The sequence below is a fragment of the Taudactylus pleione genome, unplaced genomic scaffold (assembly GCF_031769625.1).
Source record: "Taudactylus pleione unplaced genomic scaffold, aTauple2 ptg000214l, whole genome shotgun sequence".
NCBI lineage: Eukaryota > Metazoa > Chordata > Amphibia > Anura > Myobatrachidae > Taudactylus > Taudactylus pleione.
In genome coordinates, this window is record NW_028284616.1 from 2,537,143 (window position 1) to 2,563,747 (window position 26,605).

The 26,605-nt window shown below is 44.6% G+C and overlaps 1 protein-coding gene across 1 annotated transcript in view; it reads right to left on the reverse strand.

The window, feature by feature from the left end:
• Positions 1–26,605, reverse strand: part of PCGF3 (polycomb group ring finger 3) — a 105,017-nt gene that overhangs the window by 21,576 nt on the left and 56,836 nt on the right. The window contains exons 3-6 of the mRNA XM_088478495.1: positions 20,502–20,598; positions 3,256–3,311; positions 2,123–2,233; positions 43–131 (exon numbers count right to left, since the gene is read on the reverse strand). Of these exons, the coding sequence (XP_088334621.1) occupies positions 43–131; positions 2,123–2,233; positions 3,256–3,311; positions 20,502–20,598 (353 nt within the window). The remainder of the gene's footprint in view (positions 1–42; positions 132–2,122; positions 2,234–3,255; positions 3,312–20,501; positions 20,599–26,605) is intronic.

Consider the following 26,605-nt stretch of genomic DNA (forward strand, 5'->3'; position numbering starts at 1 on the left):
TGAACCTGAAAAGAAAATGCACACTGATACACATAAATGTACCTGTTCGTCGCTCCTGTGGTAGTCATGATCTTCTTCTTGTTTTTCTTCTGTGGATTCTTTAGTTGTGTTTTCTTCAGGTTTTGTTTCACCTAGTAGAGAATATGATAATACACAAGGTAACTCAAAACCTCAACTGCTATCTGTGTATTGTACTTATAGATCATTGGATAGACTAATAGTTTAATAAAATATATGGGGTAAGATACAAGTTGATTTTGAATTTGACAGATTTGGCCACCATATGTAACTGCACAGTAAAGGGCTTGCTTAGAGATGGACGTCATTGAGTCCAAACAGTACACATATAATGCATGCCACAAAAATTGTGGTTGCAAATGGTTATGTTGAGTTGCAAGTATCACAAGACACGGGGGGAGGGGGCGGGAGAGATTGTTTGCAAGTAGCCAATTAACATTGACTTTTGCTCAAAAGTGTTAAAAATCCACTTTGATTGGCTATCTGGCATAGGACCCCCATGTGGGCTAGGCATGAATTTATTCTGCAGAACACATACAGCACTTACAAAAGTAGTAAAGAACATCCCTTAGAATTTAGGAATATAGTAGGAGGTTATTTATAATAATAATTAGAAAAAAAAAAAACTTTAAAAAAGATGTGGGTGGATTTTGTTTATTTAGTTTTTTTTCCCTTTCTTAGTACGGCTATCCTGACACTTGTACTTCTACAAACATCAGAATTAGAGAAAAAGCTTGTTTATATTATTGTAGTTACTCGCAAAACCTGACAGAGGGGGTAATAGTACATATATAAAACAGAGGCACATACAAGGCAGACAGGGAAATTGTATACTTGAAAACAAAGTGTAGGGAGGGCCCTGCTCAGGAGCTTACATTCTAGCAAGAAGAGGATATAGCTGAACAAGAAGAGTGAATGCAAGTAGCAGACAGCATTGAGGTAATTTACCATGTAAGCAGTTTGGGAAGCAATTATTTTGTATGTGATTTGCAATACAGATGTGTCCTTACACATCTTTACTGCAGTCGTGTTAAAAAGCCCCTTTCAGCGTGCCAGGTCCTGTGAGACTCTGCTAGCACCAGGCGTCTTTTTCTCGCGAAATGCGTCTAAGCCTCAATGTGATGCAACTAGGGCGCACCAGCAGACTGTGCTCATTAATTTGATAGGCAAAACTTTATGGCAAAAAAAAGCGCCTGGTGCTATCTCGTAGGACCTGGCAGCTCACTCACATCAGGCAAGTCACGCAGTGTGGTGTAAGGAGGCTAAATGTAGGAGTACGCATATGTACTTCATATACTCCCTCATAAATGATGAGGCGCATCTGCAGTGTTAAATATTAATAATGTACCTATTTTTCTTTTTGTTTAAATACAGTATGCGTCTTTCTTTTCATTCTAGGAACACTGATTTCAGCAAATCTGTCTCGGGTTATGGATTGTTTTTTTGTTTTAGACAATTAGCACTGCCTATACTACATGCATACTATAATGCGCACATCATGTAACAGGACACTGCGGGCCAAATGTCATAGGGCGAGAGTTTATAAAATGTGAGAGTTTAGCTGTAAACTTTCACATTAGTCGAGTTTTTTTCTTCAAAATGGGAAAACATCTGTATGAGATTTTGTATTGTGATAGTTTTTTGAGTCTGAAAAACATGCAAGTTTGTTCTGTTGCTCTGTTCTCAGACATTGGCACACTTTAAAAAGTGTGAGAAAACACTCACATTTTCTAAACTCTCACCCCATTACATTTGGCCCTGCCTCTTTTTTATCTCACATAACCACATTGAAATCCTTTTCAATTCTGTATCTATCAGGAACAATTTTTTTTCCCCAGAAATCAAAAATGCAAATATACAAAAAATTACCCTAGCTATAACTTTTTGTCTTCTCATGAAGATATGGAACATTGTATATGTGGTATAAGCAAAATCTACTGACCTATACACCCCATTCTCAGATGCAGCAAGCTTGATACAATGCAGTTTTCTTTTAGAAATATATATATATATATTTTTTATTTAGATTAAAATGTAATACCTTCATTAGGTTAGTATTATCGTATACACATTCACTGTTACAAATGAAGATGCAATATCTCACCATTTCGAACGGCTTCTATGTGCTGTTTAGCTGTACAAGTCTCTGCTTTGATGTCACCAGGCACTTCCATTCCAAGCTTATGGTAGAACTCTCGCTGCTTACGGATTTCCGCTACAAGAAAAAGATGTCCGAATTTAAAGAAGTATCCCATATTAAATAAGTGTTCAGTATTTATATTATTTTTTTCCTGTAAATAATATCAGTACAAAATGGGAGTTGTGAGGTCATCACTTGCGCATTCTAAGAAATAAGTCACCTCAGATTCTGTAAAATATATTAAAGCATTCAGATAAACTTATGCCCTTAGATTTTTATTGAACTGCTCACTGACTTCTGAAGTTCTTAGAATTTACATCAGGAGATAAATGCTCTGATATTATATAATAAGACTGTGGGCCTGATTCAGAGCCGGACGCTATTTGCGGACGGTCGTTCAGGAAAAGGGGGTGGCTATTCAAATGAACCGTTCGCTCTTTGCGGTCTGTTCACGCCTCTATGTCTGAACGAGCGAACAAAACTTGCGGTCGTTTTTTGGATAACTACGCCCCCTGGCCGCTCGCACCATACGTCATGTCCGCTATTTATTAGATTAATCGAGTACATCGACCAGCGTATGAACTGCTCGCTATTCTTGTGGTTGGTTTTTCCTACCACAAATTTGCGAGCAGTTCTAACTATAAAATAACCCAGTGACGTGGTCAGTGACGCTGCTGTATTAATTATGCACACCCATAAAACGCCCGTTTTGACCTTTAAGCACGCCTGCGTTCGGATCTCCACTCCCCGTATTCAAGCACCTTCCCCTGTTACCACCCACAAACGCCTCATTCTGTCACTCAAAGTAGCAGGCACCCGCTATATAGCGAACAAACGATTTTCGGCCGTACTGACTGGTTCGCGCATGCGTATTATAAACCGTACGCAAAGTGCGAACATCGCTCGGAACGAGCGTACTGCCGCTTACGAGCGGCTCTGAATCAGGGCCTGTGTTCCAATTTTCATTATACTTTAATCAGTAGCCATTAGACACAAACTTAGCTGCGCATCGACTGAGTTTTAGATCTTACTAAACATTTGCCAACTCTACAGAACAGAAGTGTGTCATGCTATGTTTCCAGCCTAGAAAAACTTACCTTCTTGGAGACCTGGCACCAGTTTGTAAACGATATCTTGCATTGTTCGGTCATGACTACAAAGCAAAAGAAATTTAGAATTAAATTATTACCAGTATTGTTTTTGAACCCCCCCCCAATGTAAATAAACATTATCAACAGCCTGTAAAAAATTTATTTAATAAAAAAATCAACCTTTTGCAATTCATTAAGTATTGGATTATAATGCTTTTTTCTTATATCTATTAAGATGTAAATAAGTATACTCTTAAGGTAGAAAAATGACTGCTTATGGCAGAGGTTCCCGAACACGGTCCTCAAGGATACCCAACAGTTCAGGTTTTAGAGATAACCTTGGATTATGAGAAGATTTAGTTAGTAACTACAAGGTTTTCCTAGACCTTAATAGGAAAAGGAGTTTAAAATCAATTATATGTTATGAAGTGTTGTAATGTTTTATCTGGAATAAAAGAAATGTACTGCAATCGGCCTGTACTGTACAAACACTAATCCAAAATAAGAACCATTGCTAGAATATATATTTCTACAAACGCAGAAGCAGGACAATTTTTCAAGCATGTGCCCAGTTGACACACGATCCTATTTTCCTTCCTAAGGTTCATATGGGCTATATTCAGTGGAAATAGTCCAGGGTCTTGCACTGCAAAATATCTAATTTGACTTATATTTATCCCTTCTGGTCTACAAATTACAATATTTAATTATACTTAGTCTTTAAAATATTACTCAATTCTGCCTTTGAACATAGCTGAAGCTGACTGCAGCGTGGCCAGGTCCTGGCAGCTGCGTGGTCAGGAAATCGGTTTCCACCGATGTATACATTGGCCACGCCCCCCAAACATTGCAGCAGTCAACTATACTGCGGCTTGAGGGGGTCTACTAGCGAGATCACAGGACCAATTCTGCACATGCGCAGACTTTAAATCATCAGAGATGTATGCTAACCATCAGGTAAGCGTACATCTCGGAATCAGGCCCTCTGTTTGCAGTTCCTTAGTCTGCAAGCAGAATCTACCTTCTGCAGTTAATGCATGAAAGCTGTCGGGTCCCGTTTCGGCGGCTTCCAAACTTAAATTAATCTGCCCCTATTTCTCTTTTTCCCCTCTGATACTCTTCCCCCTATTTGTCTCACCTTTTCTTTCTCCCCCGCCCCTCTCTCACTCTCTTGCCGCAAATGTCTCATCACCTAACTTCTGCCTTGCTCTTTTACACCTTGTAACTAGAGATGAGTGGTTCCGTTTTGACTCAGATCTTTTCGCCAAATTAGCACAAGTTCAGATTTATCTTATTGGCTATCTAGAACAAGTGAGAGACGGATAGCTAATAAGTTGCAGTTTTGAGATGCGAACACAAAACACAAAAAAGTAAAACCAAACTGCTCACCTCTACATCAAACTCTCCTACTCCTCTGTGTCTTTCTCTCTTACTCCTGTTTCTTGCACTCCTCTCCCCTCTCTCTTTTTTAGACTTCAGTACCTACTCCACTGTGGGTCCATCTTTAGTTGTTTTAACTGAGGAGTGCAATGTGCATGTTACAGCCTTGGGCCCTGATTCAGAACCGGGCGCTGAAAGAGCGCTCGCTCTGAATCTGGGCGTTTGTTTTTTTTTGGAGCGGCCTCCTGGCCCGCTCCATATCTGTGGGTGACCCACAAACGGCAAGCAGCCCACAAACGGCAGGCGTTCGCATTGGGAACGCCTCCGTTTGTGAAGCCACCCCCACGCCACGCCTCCAAAACGGTGCGAGCTGTCGATCAAAATAGACAGCCGGCCCCTTTTGGTGCGAGACCCGAAGCGCCCGTCGCTAGCCGGGTCTCGTGCATGCGTACGTCGGAGCCGGCTCCGGCATGCGCAGTGGCCTAACATCGACCCGCTCGCGAGCGGATCTGAATCAGGCCCTTGGTCTGTATGCACCTGTGTCTGGATTGTGTTTTTAAACTTTACAGAGGGTAAATGAAAGTACTTTTATATACAGGGAACGGGGCAGAGTTTCAGTATGCTCAGAGTGAGTAAGTTTTTAATAAGACTTGGCAGCGGGAGCATGCCTTTCATGTTTAACGTGATGTGCACACATCAACATGATAACATCATTTTTATCAGCACTTGATTTTATTATATAGACTATCCTTCGCATTACATTTTCTCTTTCATCTTTACTATTGTACTTTTTGGGAAATACTCACTTTCTTCTCTCTCTGAACTGTGCATCCCTGTGTGCCTCTTACCTTACTACTATACTGTTATACATTTTTCATTGTGGATAATGTTGTTAGAATGTAATTGGTTGCTTTTCAGTAGGTTTTTTTTTCAATATGAGACGGATTGTGATGAGTATTTATTGGAAGCAGCAGAAGTGTTTGGAGACCGGAAGTAACAGCACTGACAATGATGGGAGGGGGTCAGAGTTCATACCAACTGTCATTAAAATGCCAACGTAATAAAATATTTTTTTTTATCAGCAGTCGATTATATAGATATACACAGATATTATGCATCATGTGGACAATGTTTAATACATTCCCAAAGTCACTAAACCTACCAAATCGCTTGTAGTAATCTAATTGTTTATGTAGCTTTGGCATTTTAGATGTTTTTTTTGTTTCTTTTTATACAGTAGAGAGTTGTATCAGAACGTTTTTCAAAGTTCTATTAAAGCAAGTATATGTGATATAAAGAGGGGTGTTTTAAGAGAGGAGGTGACCTGTGTGAAGACTACTCCATGTGGACCCCCTCCTCTCTGTGGTGCAGTAACTCTGGCACTGTGCCACAGTGCACCCACATAGTGAACTATGTCAAAAATAAGATAGTTCATTGTGTCCATCAATAGTGAGCAGCTCCAGACCTTAACAACATAATAATATACATATCTGTGTGTAAGCCCATAGTCACCAGACTTACACAGATTTACATGTGTTTAATTTGGTTTAGAATCTAAACTAAATGTCACATTACTTAATTAACTTTAGCATTGTGACATTAAGGCCTAAAAGAATGAAATGCCCAAATTATGGGCCCAACATATTATTGTTTTGAAAGTATTAATGAAAAGGTAGAGATAGAGATGTGTACACATACATATAGCGTCTTTGCATATTAAACAGGCCTAATAATTTAGGCGTGCCATGTATTTTTATTTTAGCCATTTTAATTTTAACAATGTGTTTTATTTGCACATCAATGTAAAAAGTATATGCAAGCAGCTTCTGCTATTTCCAATGATATGCGGCATACCTATAATTTTTGTCAGACGTCGGATGTATCTGCATGCAAAATTCTACGTTACAATGTCACAAGTGATGACACTGTAACGTAGCATTTCTCATGCAGATACACCCGTTGTGTCACTTTATTGCAGTCACTACTAAATGTACCTGTTTTTAAGCATAGATATAATTTGTCCAAACACACTGTTAAAACATTTTAGTTATACTATATTTAAATATTTACATTTCAGGACCATCAGGAGTTTCTGTGCCACCACCGCGGCCCAGGCCACCAGCGACAATGGACCCAGGCACACATTTTGGCTTGGTGTACTACACATCTGAAAAGGAGGAGGAGCTTGAGGCAACAATTCCGCTGAGTCCTGTGGATGCAACAAGCCAAAGTCCACCTACCCAGCAGCAACAGCCACCCACACAGCAAACAGAACAGCTACCCACCCCCAGTGCAGATGAGCTGGCTCTGTCCCTGCACAGCTTCCGTCAACACCAGATGCAGTACATGGAAAGTGAAACATTACAAATGGACAGCATCACACACCACCTCAGGAAGCTAAATAGGACCTCCGCAGTAGCCCAGGGAACCCTATGGCCAGTGACTTGAGTAGGCATCTGGTGGAACCAACACAGGTCGCCAAAGACCAAAAAGCAGCCATACTGCTTTTTGGTCCTTGACAGGGAGCAAACCCAGGCAGCCAGAGATCAAAATGCAGCCATACGGGAGCAAACGCAGGCCTTTGTGGCATTACAAAGGGAGCTGGTGGCACAAAGGTCCCTTAGGGAAGTGCCATCAACATCTACTCCCAGCTCACAAGCCACCAGTCCCCAAACGGCCTCACCAATCAATCCACCGAGGTGAAGTGCCCGTACACAGGGAGGGGGGGGGGGGGTGCAAATAAAGGGGCAGGGAGGGGTAGAGGCTCATCTGCCTCACAGTCATTTTTTTATTCCCAAAAATGTAATGTTAATTTTGCAGAAATCTTACCAGTTTAGTAAAGTTAGTTAATTCAAATTCATGTCTGCCTTTCTTTATAAACTCAACTTAGATTTTAAAGTTTATTTGGAACTATATTAAAATGGTACAGATGTTTGTATTCAATTAGCGGCGAAAAGTCGGAAACCGTGAAAAAGTATCGCCTATTGTGACTTTTCACCAGGCGGAAACATCTCCGTAGTCAAAACAAAAGTTTCCGCGTACGTGAAAAAGCAAGGCAATGTAATAGGCAAAAAAGATTTGCCTTGGAATAGTTGGAGAGAAAAAGTGCAAAATTGCTAATTTGGGGTGCAAGGGTGGGAAAATCACTCAGCACGCTGGGAACAGCCCCCATAAGGATAACCGTCAAAAAAACGTAAAAAAACAATATTAACTCCCCAAAATGGGGGCGACAAAGTGCAACTTGTAAACTTACAAAATAGACTTTTGGGTGGTCTGCAAGTATGCTAAGGTGTTTTTTTGGATTGCAGATGTTTGCTTGAGGTACGTTTTTATCACTTTATAAAACGTCACTTTAGCGACTTAAAAACATGCTTGCACCAAGTTTCAAGTACCACAAATTTGACAGGACAACTTATTTTTACAAAAAAAAACTGCTTAATGCTATTCTTCAGCACTTGTGTAAAGGCGCTAATTATACCCCTTTCAGACATACTGAGATTCCCGGGATTTTGGCCTACCTCGGACAAAATTCCCGGGTCTCATGTCTGTGTGAAAAGGTACCTACCCGGGAACACGTTCCCGGGTAGCCGCCCCTGCAATCGACCAGGGTATTTCCCGGGAAGACTACCCTGCTCTAGTGTGAATGGTGCAACCCGGGGATTTTACTCCCGGGCTGCACCAGGCAGTTTCTGATTGGCCATGGCTCCGACTGAGCCACCGGGGAGGCGGCACCAGCGGCGGTAACAGTGCCTGCACCCCTTCCCATACTCAGCGCTGGCAGCACTGAGAGCAGCGGCCCCCTGTACCTGTATTTACCGGCGGTAGCAGCGCCGCCGGTAACAGCGCCCGCACCTCCCCCCCTTCCCATACTCAGCGCCGGCAGCACTGAGAGCAGCGCCCCCCTGTCCCTATAATTACCAGCAGTAGCAGCACCGCTGGTAACAGTGCCCCCGCACCCCCCACTTCCCATACTCAGCGCCCACAGCACTGAGAGCAGCCCCCCATCCTTATAATTACCGGCAGTAGCAGTGCCGCCAGTAACAGCGCCCGCACCTCCCCCCCTTCCCATACTCAGCGCCGGTAGCACTGAGATCACCGGCTCCTCTGTCCTCAGCCCCAGCGCGGGAAGTTTCCGGCTGTCACCAGGCAGAAGTGGAGGCAGAGATTACAGCCTCCCCGTATTCTCACTGCTGCACGGAGCTGCACTGGGAAACTACAGGTACAGTGTCCCTCTGTCACTTTCCCCACCTGTCCCTCTGTGCCTTACCGTCCACTTTAATAAAACTGTCAAAAACTCTCAAAAACCCTGCTCTTGTCTGAAAGGGGTCTACCCGGGAATTTCCCGGGTAGACAGTGTAGTGTGAAAGGGGGGTCTAGACCAAATACCCGTGATTTTTCACAGGAGAAATTCCCGGGTCTGAGCAGGAAATTTCCCGGGTTCTATATCTGAAAGGGGTATTAGAGGCAATTGCCAGTACTTAAGTACCCCAAATAGCTTGATTAGGCCTATTTGGGGGCATCTACATTGATCCCAATGTTAGTGCATCTAGTTGGGGGTGTCAGGCTGATTTCACCAATTCTGACAGCACTTTTTGCCTGGTTCACGGTTGCGTTTGTGTCTTTTGGAATTGAAAAAGGCGAATAGGGGGGCACACACTTTGTCTACAATAACACTGCTTAGTAAATAGACCCCCTTCTGAAAAACATTACAGTTTGGGTTTGGGTAATGGTATTTATACACTTTGAAAAAAAAAAACATAAATAAGAGTATTTACATACTTAAAAATGTGTTCATAAACTTATATGCATATTTATAGCGTTCCCGCTAGGCTATTTTAGCGGGGCGCGGCGCCCTGCCCCCCTTCTGGAGGGCAAAAAGCACCCTGCCCTCCAGGAGGAGGGCAAAAAGCGCCCTGCCTCACAGCCTGCGGGTGTAGTTCTCACCCGCGGGACGCAGTGTCGCGCGGGTGGAGAAACATGTGGTGACCCGGTCACCGCCGGAGAATAGACGCCGGGCGCATGCGCCCGGCATCTATTCTCCCTTTCTGCAGCGCTTGGGGGCTGCCCAGCATGTCCGTAAGTGCCGGGCACGCCCCCAAGTATATACACGCCCCCTTTTCATGACCACGCCGCCTTTTCAGGCACGCGCGCAAGGTTGCCCTATCTAGCTCCGGCGCCCTGCCTGCCGCCGGAGCTAGAGTGAACACTACATATTTATATATGTTTATGGATTGAAATATTAGTTTTTAACCCCCCCCCCCCCCCCCCCCCAAAAAAAAAAAAATCACATACAACTTTCCATTCTCACCTTGGTCTATTTTTTGGCGACATAATGGTAATGTTTTATGTGAGAGAGTCTTGAACTTGCATCGTATTACATTGCACGAGTTGTATGTACACACTGGTGAAAACATCTGGATGCGATTTTGAAAAAATGTGCGATTTGAAAATTGCGAGTTTTCATGATCTCGCACGCTATTACATTGGTCGAGATTACAAAATGTGCGAGTTTTGCGACAAACTTGCAATTTTGCAAAACTCGAACTCTGGGCCTGATTCAGAGCCGGACGCTATTTGCGCTCGCTCGTTCAGAAAAAGGGGCCGGCTATTTAAATTGAGCGCTCTCTCTTTGCGGTCTGTTGACGCCTCTATGTCTGTGCGAGCGAACGAAACATGCGCTCGCTATTTTGTAAAGATGCCCCCTGGCTGCTCGCATCCTACGTCATCTCCGCTATTTATTTGATTAATCGAGTAAATCGAAAGGCGTCTGAACTGCTCGCAGTGCTTGTGGTAGGATGTTCCTACCGCAATCATGCGAACAGTTCAGGCTAAGAAACAACCAAGTGACGTGGTCGATGACGCTGCTTTGTTAATTATGCACACCCTTAAAACGCCCGTTTTGACCGTTTGGCATGCCTGTGTTCGGATCTCCACTCCCCGTTTTTAAGCACCTTCCCCTGTTACCACCCACAAACGCCTCATCCTGTCACTCAAATTAGCAGGCACTCGCTATTTTGCGAGCACTCGATTTCCGACCGCACTGACTGGTTGGCGCATGCGCATTACGACCCATACGCATGCGCAGATGTGCGAACATCGCTCGGAGCGAACGAGCGGCCGCTTACGAACGGCTCTGAATCAGGCCCTCTATTACATCCCGCCCTAAGAGTTTGATTAGGGGATTGCTTTACTCACAAATGATCAGGGTAAGGCGCATCAATAGTGACCTATATACTGTGATAATACAATTAGATGAGCTGATTGAATGCTTTTGCATTAGGGCTATCTCTCGTAAGCAGTTACAACAAACAAAGCCTAAAGTGTTAGCTCTTGACAGAGATCAGCTATTGGCTAGGAAAGAAAAGGATAGGATAGTTAAACCTAAATTTCCATGGGTTAATAGGTACAATGTAGTATTCCCCATCATCAACCAGATTTCTAAACACCGGACAGAAATACCCCTTTTACACCAGAGCTAAAACCCGGGTTATTACAGGGTTAACCCGGGTAGCTCCTTGGTGTAAAAGGGTAAAGAGTTGGACCCAGGTAAGTTGCAAGGTTTAACACAGGAATAACCCGTGAAACCCTGCAGTGTGAACGGCGCGCTCCGGGTCACGATGACCTGGAGCGCGCCGCATGCCGGTTAATTGGTCCAGCTTCAGTGGCGCTTGGGGATGACGTCATCTCCTAGCGTCCACTTCAAATCCGGAAAAGCCAGGTCTCTGCAGACTCGGCTGCGGTGTGAACGGCGCCAACTCAGGAATATCCTGGGTCGGCGCCGGGGAAATTCCGGGTCTGAACCGGAAATTCAGTGTAAATGCGGTATAATGGACTCAGATAAAACCTTACACTTGACAGATAACCAACTCATGCCTTATTATTCTCAGGGCAGGAATCTATGAGACTTCCTTGTGAAAAGCTCATATTTCAAAAAAACTTGGTTGCATTAAATACACCTGTGTAACCTGTCAGTTTTTAATTTCAGGGGATTCGTTCACACCCCCCCATAAAAGGTAAAATACTTATATTGGTAAAACGGAAAGTAAATTTAAGGAGCGTATGGCGGTACATTGCTCGGTCATATGTAAATGCATTAAGCTCTGGGGCTAGTGAACAACCGGTTGCCTGGCATTTTATGGAAAAACGGCATCCTTTATCATTCGGTACAGGAAGACTGACCACATTCCTCCTCTGTCACGGGGTGGGGATCGTGCTTTGAAATTATTACAATTCGAAGCACGATGGATTGCTCGCTAAATGAGGTCTAAATGAACATTTATCTTATGCTAGTTTCATATGATTATAATTCTTGATACTCTGTAGTACCTTAATGATCTTGTTTAATTACTAGTCCTTAGACCGGATTGTTAAACCATAGAAGTGATTAACTTTAGAGTAATAGTCGCAGCGCTTTGTATCCAAATGTTTTATTTTATTGTTTGTGTATTGTAGCCTTGGTGATGGTGACACGATAGGAGGCGCCTAAAATGTGATGATGTCATCCAAATGTGCTGCCGGACGGGAGAGCGGTCCCGACTCCAGGGATACGGCTTTACTTGTACTGCAGTTCTGTATATAAAAGGTATTTAATGTTGGTGTCTCTTTATTTTGACAAAGGTTTTTCATAAACGGAAACGTTGATCTGCTTAAAGCACCGATCTAAGTCTCTTTATTGCACATGCCATTGGAAAAAGAACATCGGCAGTACATGCCAATACAAATTGATGAATTTACCAACCTTGGAGTGACGCAGTTAATTTTTCAGTATAACAAATTTTCCACTGAGGGCACTCAAGTGGTTATTCTTAGGCCAGTCACATCAGTCCCTGCCCCGGTGAAGCTTACAATCTATATTCTCTACCACAATGAATGCACACACAGGGGTCTATTTATCAAGCAGTGAAGAGTGTGGAGAAGTGGACCAGTTTAGAAGTTGCCCATAGCAACCAATCAGCTATGAAGTAGCATTTATCAAGTACAGTCTATAAAATAATAGGTAGGAGCTGATTGGTTGCTATGGGCAACTTCTCCACTGGTTCACTTCTCCACACTTTCACTGCTTGATAAATAGACCCCATACATTCTAGGGATAATTAATTGTCAGGAGCCAATTAACCTACCAGTATATTTTTAGAGTATGAGATGAAACCTACACAAGCACAGGGAAGATAACAAGAGATATGGTAAGAACTTACCTTTGTTATCTCTGTTTCTACGAAGTCTATAGGGTCCACAGGGTTGCCCTTGGGGTATAGGTTGGGAACCAAATCCGGGCACCATGCAGTTAAAGCTTTTAGCTCCCAGGATGCACTTGGGTCCACTCTCCCTATAACCCCACCCCCAAGCCAGAGGCACCTCAGTTTGTAAGTAGCCAAAGGCCGGAGGAGGAGAGAAAAAGAGAGAGAAAACTGGAACACTCAACCATACTCACAGAAATGGGAGACTGAAAACTGGTGATCAGCCACACAGCCCATATGAAGCCAGGTGCGTCAGGGCGGGCGCCCTGTGGACCCTATGGACTTCGTAGAAACAGAGATAACAAAGGTAAGTTCTTACCATATCTCTTGTTTTCTACTTCAGGGTCCATAAGGGGTCCACAGGGTTGACCTTGGGGATGTCCCAAAGCAGTTCAACCAAGGGTGGGGACGCTCCTGTGCTGAGAGGAGAATCCGTTGCCAAAAAGGAAGCATCCTGAGAGGCAAAGGAAACCAATGCCTAGAACCTTAAAAAAGGTGTGGACAGAAGACCACGTGGTCACCTAGTAAGGCAAAACAGCCGAGGCGCCACAGCGAGCCGCCCACGAGGGTTACATGGCCCATGAAAAAACAAGCCTCAACTACAGAAAGGCCTACCCATGGGTAGGCCCCTGAGGAAGACATACGAGGCCATCCAGCCAACAGTTGGTTATAGGCCGACCAGCCTTTCCTGTGAAAACCAGAAATCGCAGACCACCAATAAGGAGTCCGATTTCCATAAGAAACTTGAACGGATCACATAAATCCAAAGAGGCCGGACCACAGTCAATGAGGCCACACCAGCTGAGAGGACTGGGGAATGAATGGCCGTACCATAAGTTCCAGAATAATATGGAACCTAAAAACCACTTTAAGAAGAAACACAGGGGGAGAGCAACTCACACCCTGACATGAGAACGCTCCCAATTCAGACACTCTCCTGGTTGATATAAACACCCTGAGAGAAAGAGAGAGCCTAAGCAATAGACCATGTAATGGCTATCACCACCAGCGGTTCCATTGACTGTCCCCGGAGGGAACGAAGAACCACTACTAACTCCCAAGGAGTCCCTAGGGAGGACAAATGGAGTCATAATCCAGAAAAACACTCCAAAGGATGAAATGGATACCAGAGTGGAGCAATTCCATATCTTAACCATACTGACAGTGTAGAGATCCGCACAGTCAGGAAGGCCAGGCCGAGGGTGAAACCCAAGCCAGAAGAAAGGAATGCCAGAATATCTGGAAATCCTGGACATCGTATCGACAGGTACAATACCATAAGAATTATGGCTGCCACAGTTCGTGATAGGTCCCAGCAAAAGCTGATCTATGTGCTCTAATCATTCCAACGATGACAAAGCCAGGGAAGCCATAAGACCACTGTAGGGACGCAGTCAACGACAAACGACCCAGGTCCAAGGCAAAACCAAGGACCCTGAGACAACAGGTCCGGGCAGTGAAGCATCAGGAACAGAGTATCGATGGAGAGACTCCGAAAATCCAAGTACCCCTGACATCTGTGGCAATCAGGAGCCACCAGCAGGAAAGCATCTCCGTCTCAATTGAAACACTTCCCTCGAGGAAGAAGGGAGACCGGAGAACACAGGTACGCAAGGTGGAAGGACAACTTCACCAACAAAGTCACTGAATGTTGCTTCAGAATCCCCAGAGCTGGACTGTAACACCATAGTGTAATAAAGTCAGAAGGCCAGGAGGGTAACCTCAGGGGGGTCCCCCCTGCTCACCAGGAGATGAAACCTCTCTTGGGGAAGAGACTATTCCCCGGGATGCACGTCGTGACGGCTGAGGACTCCCGCTTCCCCCTGGAGAGCTCCTGAAATGAACGCTGCCGAGATGGTCAGGAGGAGACCCTCGGACTGAGATGGTCGGGAGGAGACCCTCGGACTATGTCCGAATGTGTGACATACCTGTCATTGCCACCCAATGAACAGTGTTGCTAAAAAGGAAGCCACTGTCCTGACCCTGTCGGACTGAACTTTTTCAGGTTCACCGGGAAACAAGAGTTATGCCAGAGTGAAGGCCCAAGACAGGCTAAAGTTCCAACAAGATAATTGACAGGGTGGAATCGAAAGACGTCCAACTGCACTGAAATGGATGCGAACCAGACACTGTCCATAGCAAAGAATACCCTGGACGAGATGGCCATAGCCACCCGGAAAGGGACCGACTTGCCTCCGGAGAGAGCATCATCGTTTGAACAGTGATCCGACAGAAAAAAACTTGTTCCATCTGGAGATAAGCCAATTATGGAAAGGCCTGGAATGGAACTGAGCCCATTCCACCCTTCCAAAGGCAGACACTGAATAACTGACCATGCATCCCAGAGTGTAATGACATATGTCACTGCGTAGACATCCATGTACTCCTAGTGGAAGAGTGGAGATTCCGTCTTACGCCAGAAGAATTCTCAGCTTCTGAGAATCCAGCAGGGCTCCTAGATGAAGAATACCAGATAGGGATGCAGGGAGGACTTTTTTCCCCGTTGATTAAACGTCTGCACCCTGAATAAGCCACGGTCATCCTGACCTGGCTGTAAAGTAACTCAGTGATCCTGCTAAGAGCAGGAGGCCATCCAGGTACAGGAGCATTGGGATATACTGAACAGGAGAACTGTCAGAAAATCCAAAACGCTGGTAAACCCTTGTGGGGCTGAGGACAGTCCCAACAGGCAGAGCCCGAAAAATTGTAAGTGTTGCTGTGATACAGCAAACCTCAGTCCATGCTAAGGAAAAAGGTCTCTGTAAGTACCCGTAGGAACACGTCCTGTATATCCAGTGATACCATAAAGTCCCCAGGTACCAAACATAGTATGATGGAGCATAGGGATTGCCTCCTGAGCCCAGGTAGCTTTAGGAACTGGTTCAGGGAATTGAGACAGAGAATAGGCCAAAGCGGACCATTCAGCCACCGCACCAGAAAGAAAGCAGAACAACCAGTCCCTCGCTGAGAAAGTGGGGATGGCCTAATTAGCCCCGCTTATCGCAACAACTGTATAGCTTTCTGGATTTGAAAGGCTCTGTTCGGGTATGAATAAGGGCCCGCGTACCATCACATGTAAAGAGGCCGCCTGAGCAAAGACAGGGCATACCCTCCTACCCACGTAGCCGCGGCAACTTGACACTAGTACCGGGCGAACTGAGAAAATCGATATCTACCAGTGGTAGGCCTGTCTCGTCGGGCTGAAGATATATCCGTAGGTTCAGAAGCAGGATCAGCTGGCAGTACAGGCCTGCTCGGTACTGGAAATGTCGGCCCTTGTAGAGACCGATAGTCTACGAAGAAACAGACCTTTAGGCTGACCAAGAGGACAAAAAGACTTAACAGACTCAGTCTGAGGCCTTGTAGTGGGCATAGCTGAAGGCGGTAAACTTGTCGTTAGTAATACTGCCAATGTAACTACAATCTTGTCAAGGTCAGGACCAAACAAGATCTACCCAATAGATGGTATCTGCACCTCTGCATTCCCAGAACGCAGCCATAGGGTATTACGGAGGATACAGTCGCAGCCGGAACTCTGAAAGCTAGGAGACTGGTATCCAATATAGGCATTTCCACCAATGACAACTGCATATATTACGTGAGCGACCAAATACATTTGAACCACAGACATGTTGGAGGGGAAAAAAACATTACAAATGCATCAGCTCAGTATGCAATAGTATTAACCAACCATGCTATAGCCATGGTAGGATGGGCAACAACCCCTGAAAGCGAGTATACTGACTTCAGGCAGAGTTACCACCTACGGATCCGAAGAATCCGACCACGCAGGAATGGGAGGCGTAGTAATGTCTGTAATCAGATGAGTAACATGCCCATGACCCTCAGGGAGTTTGGGACAGGAGGCCAAACACTGTTGTAAAACCTCGTATCTGGCAACAGCCAGAGTCCCGCCATACGATCCACCCGCTAGTCAGCAACAGGGAACCCGAAGGCACATAAGACTGAGGGTGTATGATTCCGGTGCAGGTCAACATTCACTCTAACCAGAATGGACCTGCTACCAGCCCTAAAGCAGGGATAATAATACCTGAAATATGCTTCCCCCCCCCAAGTGTAAGAGGGAAAGAGCCCAAAACAGCAGCCAGTTCACGGCAGAGCCAACTGGGAAGTAACCACAGGGCGTATACCATGCCAATTTGCGTTTTGTAGAAAAAACGACATCCACCCAGGGTGGCAGTTGTGGAAATCCCTGCAAGGGGAATGACAGACTGTTGTGGCACCTGTAAGGAGCGATAGTCTGTGTCACAGGAGTAGAGTGCAAGGAACAGCAAGAATACCCTGAGATGAAAAGGGCAGTATGGTGAAGTATCCCCAAGTGAGGTACAACAAAGGGGCCCGCCCGGCGATCCGCAATCGAGAGGATCCCAAGAAACAAACCGCCCAAGGGGGTCGTGTAAGGGGCCCGGCACCAGATGGCGCCGCATACATAACCCTGAGTCAAATCCTCCGCACTAACACCTGCAGCACATGACCTGCAGGATAGCAAAAATGGGTGCAGTATCGCGCTCTTTCCCCTTGTCAGACCTATCTGACCATGGCAGAAATATCAAGCAGCGCTATACCGGTCCTCACTGATGCTAAAATTAGCTGCAGAGACCCATTTTCCGCGTATGCAACACACAGTTCCACCTAAAATATGGCAACGTGCAGCACGCAACAGTATGTGACAAACCTCACAAATATTAACGAGTATATACATGTGAGGTCTCAGAACCACCCTAAGTACAGCTGTATTAGGGCAGATAAAGAAAAGGGATAGATATACACTGACAGGTGAGAATAAAGAACAGACAGTCAGCACTAGCATAAGTCACATACCATGCAGATATATACATAAACATGTCATATAATATACTGCACTATGTCACTGCATTCAACTTACCCAGATTCCGTGTCTGGGAAGGCTACAGCGCTGTGTACACTGACCTGATGGTGAAGCACGCAGGGGGACTGGACCAACTGCCATCTCTGGAGATTTCTGCTGCACCACAGAGAAATGGCCGCTGGAGACCTCAGAAGAAGCGTGGCCCGCAGAGGAATGCAGCTCAGCGACGCCAGACTATGTTTACTGAGAGACGTGCTGAGCTGAGGAGCCGCTACAACAGGGAAGGCTTCCTCCCCTGGCCGGCTATTAACCCCCCAGGACGCGGGCTCCCAGCGCCGATCGCTAAGTCCCTGGTGGTCTAGTGGACACACGGGGTATGGGGGGGCCTGCCGCCACTGCCGGCGCCTCCGGTCTGTCCCCAGAGACCGGAGGCACAGGACTGCGACCTTACCTACTCCCCGTGGATCTGGCAGCAGTCCTGGGCGCCCGCAGAGTCCGGCTAGTACAGACTCTGGGGTCCCGCTGAGATCCCCAGATCTGTACTGGCGTCTCAGCGCCGGCGGGGTGACGGAGCGGTAGCTTAGACGTCCTATGGACAGTCCGACGCTGCCGCTCTGAAGAGTCCAAAGTAAAAATAAAAACTCTGTTCTTAGAAAAAAATAAAGCTATGTGGCTGTTAATCAGCTCCCCACTGCACTAAACGGTGACCCGACTCCGGCCGGACACCAACTTAAACTGAGGTGCCTCTGGCTTGGGGGTGGGGTTATAGGGAGAGTGGACCCAAGTGCATCCTGGGAGCTAAAAGCTTTAACTGCGTGGTGCCCGGATTTGGTTCCCAACCTATACCCCAAGGTCAACCCTGTGGACCCCTATGGACCCTGAAGTAGAAATATAGATAGTGCTGTGGTGAGAATAAAACCCAAAAGCTCAGTACTGTGAGGCTGTATTGATAACCACTACACTATCTTTGCTGCCCTATAGCTATATAGGCAAATAATGTTAACAGAGGCTGAAGCGGATATCATCATAATGGTGTGTCCCACAGAGTGTTTCTTCACCCCCCCCTCAAGTAATACTGTCTGGAGAGCATATCGGGCCGGACTCTGAGTGGCACACAGTGTCGATTGTTTTAAGTCTACAGATGTGTCCCAGTCGCACAGCACATGCATCCTGATTGTTACCACTGAAAGACACAGAGAATCGGACGCAGAGTATGTGAATATTATACCCCTTTTCCACCAAAATTCCCGGTCTGACCCGGAGTTGGAACAGAGGGCCTGATTCAGAGGTGGCTCCGTCGTGCGCATGCGCGAGAGCCGGATAGCGACGGGCAAGCCGTCGCTCCGGGTCTCGCTACAAAGGGGGCGTGCTGTCGATGTTGAGTGACAACACGCCCCCTTTGGTGGCTGGGGTCGTGGCTGCCCAGATGGACGCGTTCCCATGGGAACATCCTACCGTCTAGGGCCGGCCCCACTGACATCACAAGTGATGTCAGTGGGTGAACTTCTTGCTTTTACAGAGCAAGAAGTCCACTGGTATTTGCGGCAACGAGACCTTACCACAAGGGTCTCGTCGCACGTCCGATGGTCTTGACCATCGCGACCATCTTCCTGGCCGCTCTAAAATTAAGAAGGACGGCCCTGATTCAGAGCGAGCGCTCTGTCAGAGCGTCCGGCTCTGAATCAGGGCCAGAGTTCCTATCCGGATCAGACCCGGAATTTAGCCGACGCCGACTCGGGATATTCCGGAGTCAGCACCGCTCACACCGGAGTCGGGTCTGCATAGACCCGGCTTTCCCAGTGTGAAAGTGGACGCTTGGAGATGATATCATCTCCAAGCGCCAATGAAGCCGGACCAATTGGCAAGCAGCGCACTCCAGGTCATCGTGACCCGGAGTGCGCTGTTCTCACAGCAGGGTTTCACGGGCTACGCCCGTGTTAAACCCTGCTAGTTACCTGGGGTGGATTGCCGGGTCACTCGACCCGGTGATCCAACCCTCTTCCCCTTTTACACCAGGGAGCTGCCCAGGTTAACCCTGCAATAACCTGGTTTTTAGCTCCGGTGTAAAAGTCGGCGTTCCTGGGAGGTAACGGGTGTGTCTAAGCCGACACATGTATTTCACTGAAAGCGGCTGTGCCCAAACACACTGACCTGCTCACACAGGAGGCCATACTCAGACAGAGTAACTGCACTTGCCATAGAGCACTCCCAGTTTTTGAAAATCATCCACAGCATTAACAGAAGATGTAGGTGCAACTGCGGTGAGAAAATGCAGCCGTCACTGTATCCCTATCAGTCAGCCCTGTTATGTACATTCTCATTTTTAGCATTAAACGCTGAAGCCTTTGCTTCCACCTTTGATTAGAGATGAGGAAAGTAGCTTGATTCTAGCTATGCAAAAACCTAAACATTAATTCAAAATAAGTTGTTCTACAAACTGAGCCAGTGCTACCTTCACAAATGAGAGTAATTACAAATTTGTTGTTGTTTCATTATCTGCCCATTGGGTAGGTGGGTTCAAAAAGGTCAATGTTTAACCAAGTGAAATGATGCTACATGCTCTGAAAATGGATATGATCCATTACATTCTTCTTCTTTTAAAAGTGTAATTATGCATAAAGTGCACAATTTCCTGTAACATATAATAAATTGGTATACTATTTTAGTTGTCAGACATAAAGTGTACATTAATTGCACACATATTATTATGTTACAACACTGGGAGACTAAAACATATGATCAATTTGACTCTGGATGACAACACAATGTCAAGGCATGCCACTTACCCTATATACTGTAGAGGGTGGCTTTGATGGATGACAATTCTGCATGTGGGGCAGGTGTTATTTTCTTCCAAATATTTCACCAAGCAACTCCTACAAACTGCAAATAAAAATAAAAAACAGGTTATTTTTTTCCTTTGAAGAAAACTGGCCCTTAGATTTAAAAACAAAAATGTTACTGCTACAACCTGCTCTTTTCAAATATTAAAAACAAGGCCACAGTGCATTTCCTTTAAACTGCAAAAGGCTAATTAACAAACTATTCTAATTAAAATTGCTCCTTTCTTGGCTACCATCTGTGTACAATTTAACAAACATGGCTTTACTTCATTTTAGCTTCTCAGTTACTGTCAAACAGTGCCATCTAGTGGTCACATGATAATATCCTACACAGCAATAAGCTCCATTTTGAACAAAAAAACAGCAAGTTACTGTATATACAATCTCTCAGCAAACAGCAAAAGAAAAAAATATCTCCTGAAATTCTATTTATATCTTTAGTTTAGTCTGAAGAGCAGACTGGACAGAAGTACATCAATCACATAGAAAACTGTTTGCAAATCTTTAGTACACAGATCATTTTACAACCAATAAAAAAATGAAGATCTCCCAGATGTGTTAGCTTGTATACAGTATGGTTTTGCAAGATACTGGCAGCGACTTCTGCTATTTAGGGAACACTTTTCGATCAACAATTAAATCACACCATTCTCTTTAAATGGACAGTTCTGACAAGTTGGACTTAATTGGACCTTGATGGGATTGCTACAGCAGCTTTTATTTCCCTGTATTTCTGCAGACAACAAAGTCATTGCAAGTTAGGACCACTCTTAGGGTAACAGGATGTGGCGTAGCTTGGAGAAAACTTATGCTACTTTCAAAATAACTGTGGTTGCCAGATCTGAAAGTAGCAGTGTTTAGGAACGGTTACTTCAGTAACCACAACATGAGGAAATAAAAGGGGAAAAAGTGATTGTTGATAGCTTAGTAAGACAATTTACTGTGCCACTGTTAATAGAGCCTGATTTAATCATGCCATGTGACATATCAGTCTCCATTAATGAGTAGTAGTATGGGTGTGGAGCAGAAGTTCTCTCTCGATGTAAAGCATTGTCTCCTTCGGGTAAGACTTTCTCAAGATCTGTTACTTCTATACCTTTTGACACTGGGGCAGTAAAGATCCATAGGCATGAGACATGCTAAATGACTGTTGATCCAGACAGTGTCACTGGTGCATGCCAGTTCCGTGTCACTGACCACTCAGGATGCGCTTGGTTCTCGGACTGGTCTTGCTGAAGCTGTCCATTAGCCTAAGCATAGTGGGTGCAGTGATCACCAGACAGCCTGTCATAGCAGGATAGTGCTGGACTTATGTTATCTCTTACATCACCTGTGCTGCCTCATTGTGAAGGGAGCCACCATAAGTCTAGCAACTCTCTAGGACATTTAGGAAGGATGCTTGCTGACATGTTACTAAGCCATGACAGAGGGTCTGGCCTTTACACCTCTGCTTTATCACAGCAATCTGATGACCCGAGTAGCACTCCTTACTTGCTCAGTGTCACACTAGGAAGATGCAGTCACCTGAAATCCTCTGCATTTGTTTAATGTGCAGCTTCTGTTACTTTCCCATATTACATTTTGTCCTAAAGTTTTTCTGCACATCCTGCTGCTCATTTGCACCTCTTCTTCAAATGATTTTATACCGAGATGGCACAACAAAGTTCTTACTTGAAATCTAAACTGCACTATTTACTTTGCAATTGTCATATACGTGCCAACTTTGTTAAAGTTTATTTACTATGTATCATATGGAAAAAGAATGCATACATTAATTAAAAACATCTTTTTTTTAATCTAAACTGGATCCTCCAAAGATACACCTATATATCCAATGTATGGATATCCACGTAGCAATCATTTTAGTATTGTACTGTGGTGACTGACAAATTAAAAATAATTGCCGTAAGTGCATACTTGCTTTTCTACCTCTACTCTGGGAAATCCCACAGAGCAAGTCCAAGGGACTAGTGAAGGGGGCATAATGACTTCTTCTCTCCCAGGAGTCTGGGTGGACTTCACAAAATTTCACAGTCTCCCAGAAATAGCCAAAAATGCATAAACTATAAAGACATGGGGCAATCACCAGATTTTTATATCAGTAGTCCATATCCAGCAGCCTAGGACACATCCAGTCACATACTGTAGTCGTTGATGGGGCTTTCTTTATCATAAAGCCGCACAGTGCTACTCCATCTTGTTGGGCAGTGAGCACTCAACTCATGAAACAGAAATGTGTTCCTAACCTTTAGAATATGGAACATGTTCTGGGTCAGACTGTGTGCCTGGGTATTATCAAAATGCTTTACAAATATCTAGTACTACATGCTGGGGATACAAGTAAGGAAGTCCTTGGGAATAATGACTGGGGAGAAAAATGCAAAGTAAACTGATACCATCCCTTCCAATCTAATTGAGGAGAAAAAAATGTTTTAAAAGGTTTTGATTACTTCTCACTCGACAGCACTGGCCAGTTAATGCTCTTGCAAAAACATTGTAATGAAGGCAGTTTGCAGAAAAAAAAAAAAAAACAATAAAAAAAGAGTGCAAGCTGGCTAGATCACTACATAACCTCTACTGAGAAATCCGGCAACGCAACGATGATCATACTTCTATGGGCTCAACTTCTCTGCATCTCTGTGTCTTTGTAGTGTAAAAACAAATGCCAATAAAAGGGTGTGGCTGGCAGATAGTGTACTCTGGGCCTGAGTTGTAAGCTAATGCAAACGCATTTGCGTATTTTGCAGCTTATCAGTTGCTAAAATATACTATACTAATGCATCAGCGGCGGAATTTGTATTGAGAAGCCCACCGGAACCCTCGTAGCTGTCCGCAACGGCATACACAAACGCAGCTTCGGAAGCAGACCCTCAAACATCGAATGAGTCTATGGTCACTCAGATTGGACGTGGTAATTGTGCCGCTGGCTAGTACAAGCCCAGGAGACCGTCCCGACACCCCCATGTTTTGGCCAGAACTCCCTTTAACCAACCACAAAACGGTCTCTTCCTGTCAATCAATTGATAGTGAATCCTCACAGCGAGCGCAATCGCAATTCATTCGCAGCGCGTGTGCAATGCGGCTGTGATGCATGCGCAAACACCCGATAATCGCTCAACTGCGTGAATATCGGAATAGCGTTCAACTCTGAATCAGGCCATTTGTCCATGGCAAACTGAGATGTAAACACATACAGTATGTGCCGGTCATATAGATTAGCCATTTTTCCAAGTCCACTCAGCCACCTCCACAAATCTGATGTTGCTCACATTTTCAGTATCTGCTCTTTTGCAAGACAAGATTGGAATTCCCTCCTTTCATTACAGTAGTTGTCCTCACACAGAGGAGATCAATGTACAGAATTTCAGATGTTTGTGTTCAGTAGCTCTTGAAGATGGGTAACTACTCCTTGCTCATCCAGTCATGCCATATACAGTTCACATTTTAACAATACTCTGGTAATAAACAAGTTTTGAAGTTTGATAAGCAAAATGCATGAGAAAACTTCAAGGAGAACAGGTTACTTTGAAAGGGTGCCAGTTTCCAAAAAAAGGATTAACAATAAGGAAAATAACATATCTTACACAAAAACAAAATGTCCAGAGGAGTGTAAAGGTGCCCATCCACTAGCAGACATGAAAACGAATGCACGATTACGACATTGTCGTTTGTCAGTCTGTGATAAGCCTGCACTGAACGAGCAGTCGTTCAGTGCAGGCTCATCAATCTGCAAACATGCTCAACCTGACGATATCTTCAGGTTGACCAGCATGTTTGCACGATGATAGATGTCTAAACGACCAGCGGGCATGCGCATCGCTGGTCGTTTTAGACATTTTTGCAAACGATTGAATGGTCGTTATCGTTCAATCACTCGACTCAATCGTCTAGTGGATGGGCACCTTAAGGAACAAAAAATCTGTCCAGGGCTAAAATGCAGACAACCCCCCTGTGAGGGCAAGTTTAGAGATAGTACTATTTGACCCCCTACCTGGTTTCTCCATAAGCAAATGCCATTTCTGGGAATATTGCACATCATCTTTTCCATCCCCAACCTTAACACACAGTGGGGGTGGCAAACAACTGGTTATTGTTGACAGGCTTATTTAGTACTGAAAGTCTCTTCTTCAAGCTATCATATGGTGTTGCCACAGTTAAATTATTTTACGTGGACAACAAAATATTTAGCAGTCGCTTTGTTTATGCTCACCCGACGTACTGAAATTGATAAGTTGCATTCTGGGTAAGTTAGGGAGTACAAACACTTAATGAATCACCAGCAATATATAGGTCTATATTTTTTTTTCAACACTAATTTATGGAGAAGATTGAGTGATTTGAGTTACTATGTTACTATGTGATTTGAGTTACTATGCTTTGAAAGCTATTTTACATCAGCATATTACTTAAGGGAATGGTATAATGTTGCATACACACGGTACAACCTGCACAATCAATGATATCGCCGATAGATTTCCCTCCAACTTTCTGTAGTGCAGGGCAAACGATTTTGGGTGTACACACTGACAGGTATCTATGGTGGGAATGCAATTCAATGTGCTATTGAATAGCGATGGGAGGGACTCCCGAAGCTAATCAATACACTGCGTTGTTTGGGCACGCTAAGGATTTGGGCGTTGTGTGGGCGCGCTGGAGATGCGAAGAGACATCCGACCAAAGTTCCGGGTGCGTGGCTGTTTTTCTGCATAGCGCGGCACTTTGGTCAGTGCCCTTGTTAAGGCGCGATGACTGCGATAACTGGCATTCTCCGACCACACAGCGCACTTAATTGAATAGCTCCGGGAGCTCGCTCCCGGCGCTATTCAATTCGCAGTGAATTGAATCGCCCCATATGATAGATATTTCAGTGAAGTCATCTCTTTACAGGCAAATCTTTACAAAATCGTCCAAGTCGGCCTGCATGTACGGTCGACCATAGATATCGTTATCGTTCATGCGGGAACGCGCATCGTTGGTCGATCATTCACTGCATGAAAATGAACGATATGAATGATTTATCGTTGAACGATATCGTGATCATTCATATCATTCTGGAAAATCATCCCGTGTGTATGCTAAGAGATAGACAGTAATTCGTTAGACAATATCTAGATAGACAGTACATGTTAGACAGTGACTAGTTGGACAGGGACAAAAGTTCGACATGAAAATAGCAGTCACAAAAATGGTTGACAATTTTTGTTTGTTTATTTTTTAGCCCTAATCCTTACCGTAACCCTAACCCTCCCCTTGGTGCCTAACCCTAAGCATCCCTCCTGGTGCCTAACCCTCACCGTCTGGGTAAGTACATAACCATAAAAAAAAAAAATGACAACCATTTTTGTGTTGACCATTTTCATGTCGAACTTTTGACCTGATCGACCTTTTGTACCTGTCGACCTTTTTACATGCCGAACTTTAGTGTGTCTGACTTTTGACCCTGTCTAACATCTGGTGTCTATCAACACATTGTCTAACTAATTAATGTCTATCTATAGTCGGGAACCCATTACTTAAGGTGCTCCATCCCCCTGACCTATATACCAACTGCACTGTATGTTATTGTTCCATTGGAACATACTTGATTTACGGTATCACACTATTGTTTAATCCCTAGTTATATGGGATGAGATTGGATGACATCAGAACCTTCCCACTCCAGAGGGATTTGATTTACAATCCAGTAGACGCTGACGAATCCTTTCCGTACAAGAGGGATTTTGTGTACACTGTGCTTTGAAGACTTACCTTCTGTAACCATATTACCAAAGGGGAAACTTTCCTTTAACCAATTATTCTACCACCAGCCAGAAATTAGATTTGTGTTTGCCTATATATGCAAACATATTACTGTATTACAGTATTGTCAATTCTTTCCTATTTTGTATGGGTTTTTTTTTTGTATCATTGAGAATTGCCGAACCTCTACATCTGAGACCTTGTGAATATTCTTATCTTTGTTAATTACCTCTTTTCTACTCTGCTGTCTCTGATAATCACCTCTCATTCCCACCTACACTACTTTCCTCCACGCAGCTACAAACCAA